At 42.6% G+C, this 12,104-nt stretch overlaps 2 protein-coding genes across 2 annotated transcripts in view; both read right to left on the bottom strand.

Annotated features, from left to right (window-relative positions):
- SNX29 (sorting nexin 29) overlaps positions 1–3,392 on the bottom strand; it is a 105,999-nt gene extending 102,607 nt beyond the window's left edge. Inside the window, exon 1 of the mRNA XM_026042953.1 lies at positions 3,377–3,392. Coding sequence (XP_025898738.1) covers positions 3,377–3,383 — 7 coding nt within the window. The 5' untranslated portion in view covers positions 3,384–3,392. The remainder of the gene's footprint in view (positions 1–3,376) is intronic.
- A 345-nt stretch (positions 3,393–3,737) lies between these two features.
- Positions 3,738–11,882, bottom strand: TNFRSF17 (TNF receptor superfamily member 17). The gene is made up of 7 exons (XM_026042963.1): positions 11,843–11,882; positions 11,619–11,726; positions 11,499–11,518; positions 9,262–9,408; positions 5,332–5,468; positions 4,854–4,985; positions 3,738–4,203 (listed from the first exon to the last, which is right to left on the bottom strand). Exons 5-7 carry the CDS (start codon positions 5,444–5,446, stop codon positions 4,037–4,039), a joined length of 414 nt encoding a protein of 137 aa, XP_025898748.1. The 5' UTR covers positions 5,447–5,468; positions 9,262–9,408; positions 11,499–11,518; positions 11,619–11,726; positions 11,843–11,882; the 3' UTR covers positions 3,738–4,036.
- Positions 11,883–12,104: the final 222 nt, after the last annotated feature.

Genomic DNA, 12,104 nt, shown 5'->3' with positions numbered 1-12,104 from the left:
ATCTGATTTCAAGACTAATTCTCCATCATAAACCGATCAAACTACCCTTTTACAAATTCAAAACAGCAGTATCAAGTGCAGTAACACACATGAGAATGAAATACGTACTCCAGGAAAATAGCATTAGACACTTAAAGAGGGAACTATTTTTAAACTATTACATTATTACAAAAAAAAAAAAAAAAAAGGAAGTTCATGCGTAAGACTATAAACAATTATGGAAGCATAAGAATAAAGTACAAAAATTAAGAAACCTAAACTCTTCCAAACTACATCCATTCAGCCAAACGCTTGACACTTTCTGAGGCTCGCAGTCTGTTTCCTTAGTTTTAGAATGCACTTCTGCCCATACTGTGATAGAAATATCCACACCTATGGCAGAAGAAATGCTTATACAAGGAAGAGGAAAAAAAACAAATTTCATCTAATTTCATCTCCACACACAGAGAAGTTAGAAGAAAGGTCTCAGGCTGCTCTTCTGCACTTGCAGCCTAACTCTTTTCAGACTATAACTGCTTTCTCTCACACAGGATCTGAGGGTGCAAGTCTAAAATACAACAGAAACACAAACTGATTCAAATACTACCTCATACTCATATGTAGTATGTATACCCATACAAATACCTGATGTTGGGTTTACAACCCAACCCTGACGCTGCATTAACAATATTTTCCTTGTTTTACAAGATTTTCAAAGCTGGCAACAACACACCGGATTCTCAAGACTGCATTTTCACCTATATTCAGTATATTCTGAAGTGAAAGAGAAGGTGAGGACTTGATCAGCACTGACTCCCTCTAAYTTAGGTGTAATTAACCTTTGGTGCTACTGTACTCACAGTGCCTTCCCCTGGCCCCAGAGAAGGTGGCTACTTCCTTTCGGGCAACCCCTTCCTGGGTTAGGATCAGGCCTTCCTGATCCTAAAACTTGGATACGGCTGGTAAGAGCGATCATTTCCACCAAATATACCAGTTCAGGCAAAAAACAGTGAAATAGAACATTCTGTGTTAACAGATAACACTATTAATTCCACTGAGTATTTTTAAGAATAAGTATGCTGAAAGACATCGCCAGGTTGGCTGTGAAAAGTCCGTATATGTCTGGGTTAATCCATAAGAAATAAGTAGTAAGTAAAGAATAACAAGTAACGAGAAAAGTAATAAGAAATAAGTAATACTAAGTAATATGGCAATGAAAGGGAAATTGATTTTACATCCACTAGAAAAAAAATATTGCAACTATGTTTAAAATAGCTATAGCTTTTAAGGTAGGAAGGCCTCCTGCCTTTACTTTTACTTTAAGGGCTAATATTGGGAAAAGGAGCAAGTGCAGACAATGCTGTTTGAGCCATAGAAAAAAAGGGAGGTTAAGTTTGGTGATGACATCATTATCATTCTTCACCTGGAAGGAGCATAAACATACACATTTCTCTGTCCTCTTCACCTATTCCATATACGTTACTCTAGATTAATTTTACTAAATTGGAGAACAGCATAGGTCACGAAAGGGTAAAATTAGCACTCTATACCATCTCAACTGTTTAGTCAGAACTGTTAGAAAAGCCATAAAGCTCTTGGCAAGGATGACACACAGGCAGGCCAGCAAGCAAATCGASTACTATCCTTAATGCCATAGTGGACATTATTATTTTTAAGTAATTGAATTATTTCTCTTCACTTCATTCTACATCTCCTTGTTAGTTAWAAATAATTAAAGCTGTCCACYGGTACAGATTAGGGGTTGACCTGCTGGAGAGGAGCCACACAGAGAGGGAYCYGGGCGTCGTGGTGGATGACAAGATGACCATGAGGCAGCAGTGTGCCCTGGTGGCCAAGAAGGCCAACGGGATCCTRGGGTGCATTAAGAAGAGYGTCTCCAGCAGGTCGAGGGARGTGATCRTCCCCCTMTACACAGCCCTGGTGAGGCCACATCTGGAGACTGTGTSCAGTYCTGGGCTCCCCAGKACAAGAGGGATGTGGAGCTGCTGGAGAGAGTCCAGCGCAGGGCTACCAGGATGATCAGGRGCCTGGAACATCTGCCCTGTGAGCAAARGCTGAGGGAGCTGGGCCTGTTCAGCCTGGAGAAGASGAGGCTGAGGGGGGACCTGATCAGTGTCTAKAGATACCTCAAGGGARGCAGTGAGGAGGAGGGGGCGGCCTCTTTTCAGTGGTGGCCAGCGACAGGACTAGAGGAAACAGCCACAAGCTGAGGCACCAAAAGTTCCACAGGAACTTGAGAAAACACTTCTTGACAGTGAGGGTGACAGAGCCCTGGAACAGGCTGCCCAGAGGGGTGGTGGAGTCTCCTTCTCTGGAGATCTTCAAAACCYGCTTGGATGCAGCCCTGCRCCCCGTGCTCTGGGTGACCCTGCGTGTGCAGGGGTGGTTGGACTAGATAACCTCTAGAGGTCCCTTCCAACTTCAAGCATTCTATGATTCTATGATTTTAAAAATAACTAMATGATGAGGCTCTATGCTATGTGTTTTGGCTCTTAAATCACAAAACAAAATCCAAACAAGTCTCCTAAAAAACGGTAAGCACTAGTTGGCACAAATTTGCACAAGGCCAGTACTAGTTTGGAGCCAATCTTTGAAGGGCTGCAATCCTGCATACAGGGRAAATGCTGACTCCTAAAACCACCAAAAGTAGGATTTGGTCTATAAATAATGTTCAAGTCTGAAGCCTTACAAAAGATTTCTTTCCACAGTTTGAACAGTAACACCCTTATTCACATTTTCTGCAATGCTGATTAGCAGTTTTCCTACAAGCAGTTGCCTCTCTTCCCATGGGAGCCTTTGAATATCGCTGTCTTCTCACCACAAAGGTCAGAACAAAACAGAAAAAWTCAAGCGCAAATTCAACTCACTTTCCTTTTTGCTGAGTTTCATTTTTCGCAGCTGAATGTTATTCACTAAAACACCACTGCGTTTAGCTCCTCCAGTTAACTCTTCAGATTTTCCTACTGGTTTTGACAACTCTCACTACGTGTTACATCGAGGTGGGAGAAAATCCCCTGAAAACCCGGTTCTCAGCTGTGCCAAGGCAGCGCTCTCACACTCGACGACGACACGTCCACGGGAAGAGCGGGGCCACGCCAAGGATTTTCCAAGGAAAACCTGTTGTCTGGGCCACCCGAGCCGCGCGCAGCGCTCGCCGCCCTCGCGGGGCTCCGTCCAGCGGCTCCGTCCAGCGGCTCCCGGGGCGCCAGGCGAGCCGGGGCCGCGCACGGCGGGACCCGCGCGCGTCTCCCCGCGCGGCCCCGCGGCCCCCTCGCGCCGCGGCTCCAACCCACGCGCCGCCGCCGGGCGAGGCGGGCGCCCGCGGGGAAGCGCGGAGGGAAGGGGGCCGCGGGGCGGGACGGAGCCCCCCACTCACCACTCATGGTGGCCGCCGGGCGCCCGAGCCCGCCGCCAGGCCCGCCGCCCTCCTCCCGCTGAGGCGGCCCGGTCACGGCGCACGCCCCGCCCCGGAACCGGCCCCGCCGCCCCGGAAGGTAAATAGGGCCCGCGCCGCCGCCTGCCGCCTCACGGGGCGCGCACGGGGTCTCTCGGGGCGCGCGGGCACGGGCGCCCTCACGGGGCCCCTCCGGCGCGCAGGCGGGAGAGTCCCTTCGCCAGTAGAGACGTTGGGGTTAAACGCGGGCTGGGAGGGACCCCGCATCCCCCCACGTCCCCCTCTCCGCCTCATCATGACAGTCCTGGTTCAAGCATAGCCGTGGAGCTTGTTATAAAACACATATTTGAAAACTTGTTTATTGGTGGGGCCCGTATCTATCCAGCTACGCAAACAGATGAGTAAATATAACACGCCAAGTAAATACAGTCTCCAAAGGCAGAGAGAGATTCCAAACAGAGGCTTCCAAAACTTACTAATTCCGATAATAAGGCACCTGACAATAATGTAGAAATACTTGAACAAAGAGTAGAACTTGAAATAATACAACAGTATCAAGGGCTGTTGTACACAGCACGCAAAGCCTGACGTGCTGGGCTGCTCCGCAAGCTGTGCTGGAGTAAATACGAAGATGGCGCATGGTCAGCCTGCGCCAAGAACGTAGCTGCAGTCATCAGAGGACTTGGTGGTGACGAGCGCGGCGGCTCCTTCCTCGGTGGCGGGCAGAGGCTGGCGCGGGCCGCAGTCGCTGCAGGTGCACTCCTGCACCGAGTAGGAGCGCGCGGCGGCGCGCGGCTCCGCGCAGGGCTCTGCCAACACAGGCGTTAGTGGCGCGCGCGTCCCCGCGCTGTCCCACCGTAACCTCCTCGCCTAGCAAAGCCTCCCCCCGCGCTCCACCACAGCCACCCACRCAATCTAACGTTTATTTTCTCAGTGCGTATTGCTTACAGGCTGAGAAATGCCTTATTTTCTACAAATACTGCAAAGACAAACATAAGAATAGCTCAGTTTTTAAACTTTCAAAAAATATGTCATACGGTTATCAGAGGGTAGATTAAGTAAATTTATTTTCAAGCTCTACAAATWTTGAATGCTTATCCTCTAGGCAGAATTCCTTTTGCTTTCAGTAGGAAGAAAATCAAATCCTTACAAAGATCATTGCTAGTGAGGGCTCCTAAATGATTTCTCAAACATTAACAATAAGCCAAATGTAAACATGCAGTGAAGTACAATCCTGACGTGATCCAGAGCCAACAGACAGTAGATGGCTCCTTTTACAAGCGATCCCTCTGGATATTGTACTCCCTAATAACTTTGTAACTCTGTTGGGATTATTTGTGGAATAATAGAGAATCTAAAGCCAGCTATGAGAATCTGGATTATAACATGTAGGTAAAATTCACAGAGCTAAAATGGAAAATGATCAAAAAGTATGTGATAAAGAATTGCATTTATTCACCTGTGTATTTCAGTTTTTCTTTTAGTTGCTTTAGGTGCTTCCGTTTAAACAAGACCATTAAGAGGAACAGAGTGAGCACTAAAATTACTCCTATGCCCAAATAAATCCAAAGAACTCCACCTGATTCGGTACCTTGTGAAATAAAAGGAATACATTATGGTCATGGCAAAAAAATAATAAACAGTAAATACATGCCCAATAGCTCAAACATACATATCAAAGGAGCACTTCCTCTTTCCATTGAGGGACAGCTTGAGAGCTTAAAAACTTCCTCCTCCTAACACAGTTAGTACTTGAAAAGGATACATGATATACATGATAAACATGTGTGATCTATGTCTTCGTCATTGCTGAGCCAATATACTTATTCTGATAAACATCTACCAGGTTTGACATGTAAAGCATGCTTACAAATCTCTCTAAAAGGCCACATGAAAAGCCCTGCCCGGTCACAAAGCACTACTGAAATGCTACTTACCCTTATGGCAGTGCTGCTCGCAGGGCCGCGGCGGTGTCCCGGCGCAGCGGAGGTGACAAGGCTTACACGAGAAGAGCAGGTTGTCAAAGTACTCGCTCGGGGGGCACTGTGCCATCGGAGTCAGTGATTATGGAAACCTGGAMAGCCACCACAGGAGCAGTGAAAGAGCGAGGACCATCTACAGGGGCTTTTCTGTTCTCACTTGTAGCAGTTCCAAGAACTGCTGGTAACAGTGGCTAGATATCGATCACAGCTCTACAACATGGGTATCTTGTTCAATAAAAAGCATTTCACCCTGTGGCCCCTGAAGAATTACAGCTCCTTTTTTTGGCAATACGAGGTTGTAGAAAGACTGACCAGCTGCACAAAGATACTCTTCAATTTAAATTCTGTCTGAAACAGAAAACTGCTATTTATAGAAGACATTTCTCGAGCAGGTGCTAAATTGTAGAAAAGCAAGAGGATCCCCAAAGTTGAGTCAGTAATATCTGTTCTCGTCTTCAGATTTTTTTTTTTTCCCTCAAGATGATGGGTCACATTAAATATGTTTTCCTGTAATATGCAAACTATTCAGTGTTTACTTTTTGTTCTTTTTAGTTAAGTCCAGACACCAAGGGAAATTAGATTAAAAAAATAGGGGAAGGAGGTGTAGAACAATCAGACCAATTCAGTTTTCATGGTGGCCACTGACTCATTCTGCAGCTTGAGATAACTCGCTTTATACCTCTTTCTCTTTATGTGTGATAATATGGATAATGCATAGATAAGGAAAAAAGCACTTTTTAACAGTTATTTTAAATGAGAAACAGCAAGAATGCAAGGTCAACAATTACTTTGTTATTGCACTGTACAAAACACACCTAAAACCCTCATTTAGAACTGAGAGAAGCATTTGGACAAATCTGGAGATTCAGTTCCTGGGAAATTGCTCGTGAATTACAGGTTAGCCCCATTTATCTACAGTGTGACAGGTTTTGTGTGGCCTTTTGGCATTGCTCTTTTCTGATTTATTTGCTTGCTTGGTTGTTTTTTTCCCCTATAGTTACAGTGATTTTAAGAGAAATTTAATAAGATCTCATTCTAATCGTGAACGAAGGGCTATACAAACAGTTTAGAGTTTTGATCCAAAAACATTGGCTGTATTTTCCCCTTTATTTTTACAGAATGCAGAACTGTCACTATGCTAAAGCTGTGTCATCCAGCATGGAAAAACAGGTGGCCTGTACAATTCCTTGTGGGACAGTGTACGTGACAACTGCTTCCCAGCCACGTGGCAGGACATACTGAGGATATATACATATACTACCTATATAATACCCCTCTGAGAGTGCGTTCTGTCTCCTCCAAGACAAAGATGCCAAAGACTGCCAAAGTGAAAATAATATACTTCAACTTCTTTACTTTCTGACCTTCTAATTCAATTAGAATTGAATTAGAATTCTTAAATCTTAAATAAAAAGTTAACCAATAATATCTAGCAAGCTGTAATACAAGCATTAATCTTACTGCAACAGATACATTAGAATTATAGTCAAGTTTACAGCAATTACCTTTTTGACTAGAGAATTTTTTTTTCTAAAAGACTCATAATTTGAGATCACATGAATAGGTTCRAGACTTATTTTTCTACAAAATTCACTGCGCCGAGCACACACAAGCAACTTGTTTTTACTGGAAGAGTCTAATAAAACAGTCTGTCTCCTACTCTGGAGTAAATATATGTCTACATTTTTTGTCTAGAGTGACCTGGGCATTGTGGCTTCTGCGCATGTTTCTGTGGGCCAGGTGCACAGCTGTAAGCTTTCTATTATGGGCTGTTCTCTCTCCTCAAGTTCAATGAAGGCATACCCAGGAATTGACAAAATCTGGTTTACCTACGAAGAAGATGTGAGCAGATAAAGATTGCGGGTGATACAGAAAATGTCATCAGGAAGTCAATGCTCACGCAGAGAATGTAAAAATGGGTTCTTCTTTACCACTTGCTTGTGTCTGGAGGTGCCTCCTATGCATCCACAGACTTGAGAGGAGGTTGTTCACCACTGTCCATCAYTAAACACATTGAGCAGATGTGGTCATCTTACCACATTTGCATTCACACTCTCAAAATTGTGCCAAAGCAAAGGGCCACTGGCACCTCTGTTTCCTTATCTATATTTTGATCTGTGAATCTCTAATCTGTAAACTTATAACCAAGAAACACCAAAAGAACCAAATTAGGCATTCATATTCTATTCAGAGAATGTGTGTAACTTCCATAGTGTGAGTCCCTGGAAATTAACTTCTATACAAGGTTTCCTGACCTGGGGAACTCCTACGAGAAGTATGCACAGTGTCTAGTCTAACTACAGGGACCACGTGAGTTGAGATTAATAAGGCTTCAAGTCTCAGCATAAATGCTATCCATAAGATTTTCTTTTTCCCAGAACATGAGCCTAAATAAATGAAGAGAAGGGCATAGATGGACAGTAAATTAGCAGTAGAATATTATTTGTTTGATAACGCACCATCTGGTAGGTTATGTGAGTTGARTTTTTGCTTTGAAGAAGCTGTTTAGTCCTTGTAATTAAGGAGAAGACAATTATGTTCTCAGCCATGATGTGAGAAAGGCAGATATTCATAAAAATATTCTCATGGTAGCCGCAGCTAAGATGAAAGAATTTCAGGATATGCAAGCTGGGTGCAATGCTTTCATTGATATCATTCCATTGACTTTACTCAAGAGCACTGTATTTTAACTTAAATAGAGTATTTTCCTGTGCTGCAATTTCCCATTGCTCTTGTGTTTTTATGCATGATATTCCTAATTACTCCAGAAAGAAGCCARTTGACCAATTCTATACTAGTCTTCTGCAGCTGGCTCCAATACTACACTACACCTGGAAGACCACAGCCCAGAGGTTTAACTGCAGCAGGGTTCCTTGTGAAATCACCAGCTCTGATCTTGCAAAGCTTTCAACCAATCCCACCTGCTGAATATTTCTAACATTATTTTAGTGGTATCACATGGGGAAATTGCATGTGCCCTATAACAGATGAATGAACCAGTTCCTCAATCGTAGTTTCACACTTCYTTCGTGGTTGTACAGGGGTTTGGGAGAAGATTATCTTTGCTTCATCTGCTTTCCTTAATTGTCTCATTTTATGCTGTACACTTATGACAGTGACTTTATTTTGTTTCGATTTTTGATTGAATTGGGGAGGTATGTTTTAAACACTTGTTTTCTCCAACAAAGCAATTTTGCTAAATAGGCAGGTTTATAGCAKTTTGGTGCTAATTCAGAGCTCCACAAAGAAGAGAAGGAAGTTCAGATTGACACAAGTGAATACTAGAGAGAGCAGAATGCTGTATCTATGTAGTACAYAGAAATCCCAAATGGGCAATATAGGTAATACTGTTATGGCTGACTAATAATAATTGATAAACTCTTCAAAACACCATTATTTTACTATTAAAAAAAAAAAACTTGAAATGTTTACTTGACAATGTTATCACTTACTAGTAATAAATTTTGTTTAAAAATTGCATGCCCATTCATGGCCACATTCAGAGATACCTCCTGAAAGTAAATTGTAAGTATCTGCCAAGGGAGAGAGAAAATTTATATAGAAAATGTTAGTCTAACTTTCCTATRTATCTCTGTGGGTGATACTTATGCACGTAGCAGGAACAGTACAAAGTTACTGTATTAAAATWTGTGAAATGCTTTCAAATAAAGCTAATAAAAATTTTTCTTCTAAGTGACATAAACTTACTTAGAAAGTTTAAATAAAAAGCTGTACTTATTACTGCAATGCATCCTAAAAGCGATAAAGGTCTTGAATATATAAACAACCACTCTTCTAAAACAGCACACTGTCGTTCTACCTTTATACATCTGCTGTAGGTTCCCCACTAATTTGTTGTTCAAAATGTAATAATGGATCATTTACCTATGAATCCATGAAGTGTGTCAGAGGTATTGTGGGGTTCATGACTGTAGCTGAAGTTCAAAGCCTCCCTGATGCGTCCTTTAAGAATAATATAATTCAGAAGTTTAAGCTGACCCTGTGGACCTGCATTTGATATATGTACTTGACCTATATGGGAAGAAACATGAAATAAAATAAGCTAAAAGATGTTAACTTTAGAAACAACAGAAAAAGAAAAAACAATTTACTTCTAAAATTTTTCAGGCTGACTCAAGAGCGACACCCAGTGACGACCTATAAAGACCGAAGGGGAATATTTCCTTGTTCTCATCGAGTAATTACCAACAGCTGGGAACTCTCCAAATTCCCTAGCTACATCTGGAAGCAGTAAAGCATCTATGGGTTCCCTAGAACTCCAGCTTTAACATTCAGTAAATGCTCTTTGGGTACCAAATTGCAGCATAAGATTTCAAAAACTCACACAATTTTTACTCTTTGATATGGCATACGGAATACAGGTAAGCTATAAGCACAGCACATACCAAGAGCACATACCAAGAGTGTTTTGGAGCTGTACACACACACTCTGCGTTTAAAACATACTATACAAGCAGAAGACATAACGAGGCCGGATTCTGGCAGCACATGGGCATACCAAGCACTGAGGCTTTCCTGCCAGCACCCAAAATTTGATTGTAATTTTCTTTTTATTTGAAGCCTAATACTAGCAGACATCCCTATTGGKGGCCATTTTAGTTCATGGCCACATCATTACACGTTAGGCTGGTGATTGGTATTATTTGCATGTCAGAAATCAGTCACCTGAAAAAGGTGAAAAAATGATTTTTTAATTTGAAAAGCAGCCATTGCAAATTTCAATGCTGGCATAATAAAAGGAAAACTCTGAAAGCAAATCTCAAGGAATTAATACTAGTGTGTCAATAATTAAACCTGAAGCTTGAAATTCATTTCTCTCAGAGCATCAGCTCAAGGTCTATTTAGCMCATACAGCTTTAACAACAGAGCTTTGTGTTGACGTTGCTTTGGGATTTCTCTGCTCATGCCAGCTTTTTTGCTTGCCTGTACTTCAGAAATCCTGTTAGCGTAATTACCCAGCATTTACCAAGAGAAAGAGGGTTTTCTGCGAGGGCTGTTGCACTCCCATCACAAACAACATTAGCTAAGCTGACAAAGGAATTCTGCTGGCTCTACGGCTGCTTCTACACTGGCGCATTTGTGCTGGCACTGCTCTTTTCAGYAGCACATGTAAYTTTTTTGTTTTACTCACGTAGGCAACTCACCTGCACTTTTAAACCTTATAGTACAGGCTTGGTCTGAGTCTGCTCTCAATTCTCAAGCAATATTTATAGGAAAAACTAAACTAAACTAAACTAAAGCTTACTTCAGCTAGGAACTAAGCATAAAAGCAAGACTACAAACTGTTTGGGGAAGGAAGCCTATCTTTTCAGTTGCCTGATGTGCCACTTATGCCAACATAGTTATAAAACTCCTGGGGGCAATGGATAAAACACCTCTAATGGGCAAAATGCTCACTCAACTGAAATATGGGGGAATTAGGAAATGGAAACAGGCACATGAAAATCCTGCATGGAATTAGTTTTCCCTTCCCACTTCCCTGGGKACAACCAGCACATAAAACATTCCTTGTGAAGTAAGTGCACTAAAACTCCTACAATATGCGTGAGGTGGGACGTGTAGCCCCAAAACATTATGGAAACCACCAGTGGATGTGGCAACACTGAGCTCTCCATGCAAAGAAGTCACTGCAGTAAGACAGGGTGCGAATTATCTAACCGCTGCACGTCCTGCACTAGCAGCCTAGAGGAGTATTTCCAGTGCACAATGAGATCAACATGTTCCATGTCTCACAAAAACAGTCCTTACACRGGCTAGGAAAACTGGATCAGGTACAGCTGAAGAATTTTTCAGCTTCTTCAGTATCTTAACTAGTTTGATTCCTCCTCCCATTAGTCCCACACCTACTCTGCAGGACTCTATGACCACAGTGCCTCCCCGTCTTCAGAACAGATCCCACTTCTCACTAGCTTTTTCAGTACCAGCAAAGCCAGTGTATCTGCAAACAAAGTGATCTCATTCTTCCCTTCCTTGGGTGTGCATTCTTTGCTCAGCACATTCCTTCCACGTTCAGTAATCCTTCTGCTAYTTACGGCATTTTCAACTGTCATTAGTTTTATAAACTGTGCATAGACTCTTATAGCTGGGAACTCTGAGCTTACCTGACCAAAAGGGATGGCACCTGTAATAAATAAACAAATAAATAAGTAAATAAACATCAGTCTTTATTTCTAGTGATGTGTAACAAAAAGGAGGGATGAGTCTACAGAGCTGAGATATACCTGGGAACTTTTAAGGACTACCACAGGGCCTACCACAGGGCATGTCTGAGAGGTAAGGAGCTGGAGAGATTTTTGCTGTGTAGAACTTTGTTGTATTCCTTTTGCCATCTAAAGAATAAAATAAAAATAGGTAATTTCATACTTTTTATGCAGTATGTACTTCAACTGTTCCAAGAGAAAGGCTTTAATTCAAGCTTAGAGAGCTTGAAAAGAGGAATACTCACTGCTCAACCTACAAGGACAGGGTTAAGAGCTGACCTCCTTCAAGGAGGCCTTCTTGAGAATGCAGAGCTGCAACTGGAAGGCTTAAGCTATGGCTCTGTGTTATCAAAGCCAACGAAGAACATCTGACTCTCCTCCACCCATGCCGCTTCAAGTACAGGCTTCCTGTAAGATGATACTGGAGCTGCCATCATGTGAGTGTCCAGCAGAGGGAGAGTAATAGGCCTGAAATAGCATTGGTTAAACAGAAGGCTTAGAACAACT

Source organism: Nothoprocta perdicaria, unplaced genomic scaffold, assembly GCF_003342845.1.
Source record: "Nothoprocta perdicaria isolate Ctin4 unplaced genomic scaffold, notPer1 scaffold_319, whole genome shotgun sequence".
Lineage (NCBI taxonomy): Eukaryota > Metazoa > Chordata > Aves > Tinamiformes > Tinamidae > Nothoprocta > Nothoprocta perdicaria.
This window is presented reverse-complemented; position numbering and strand designations above follow the sequence as displayed.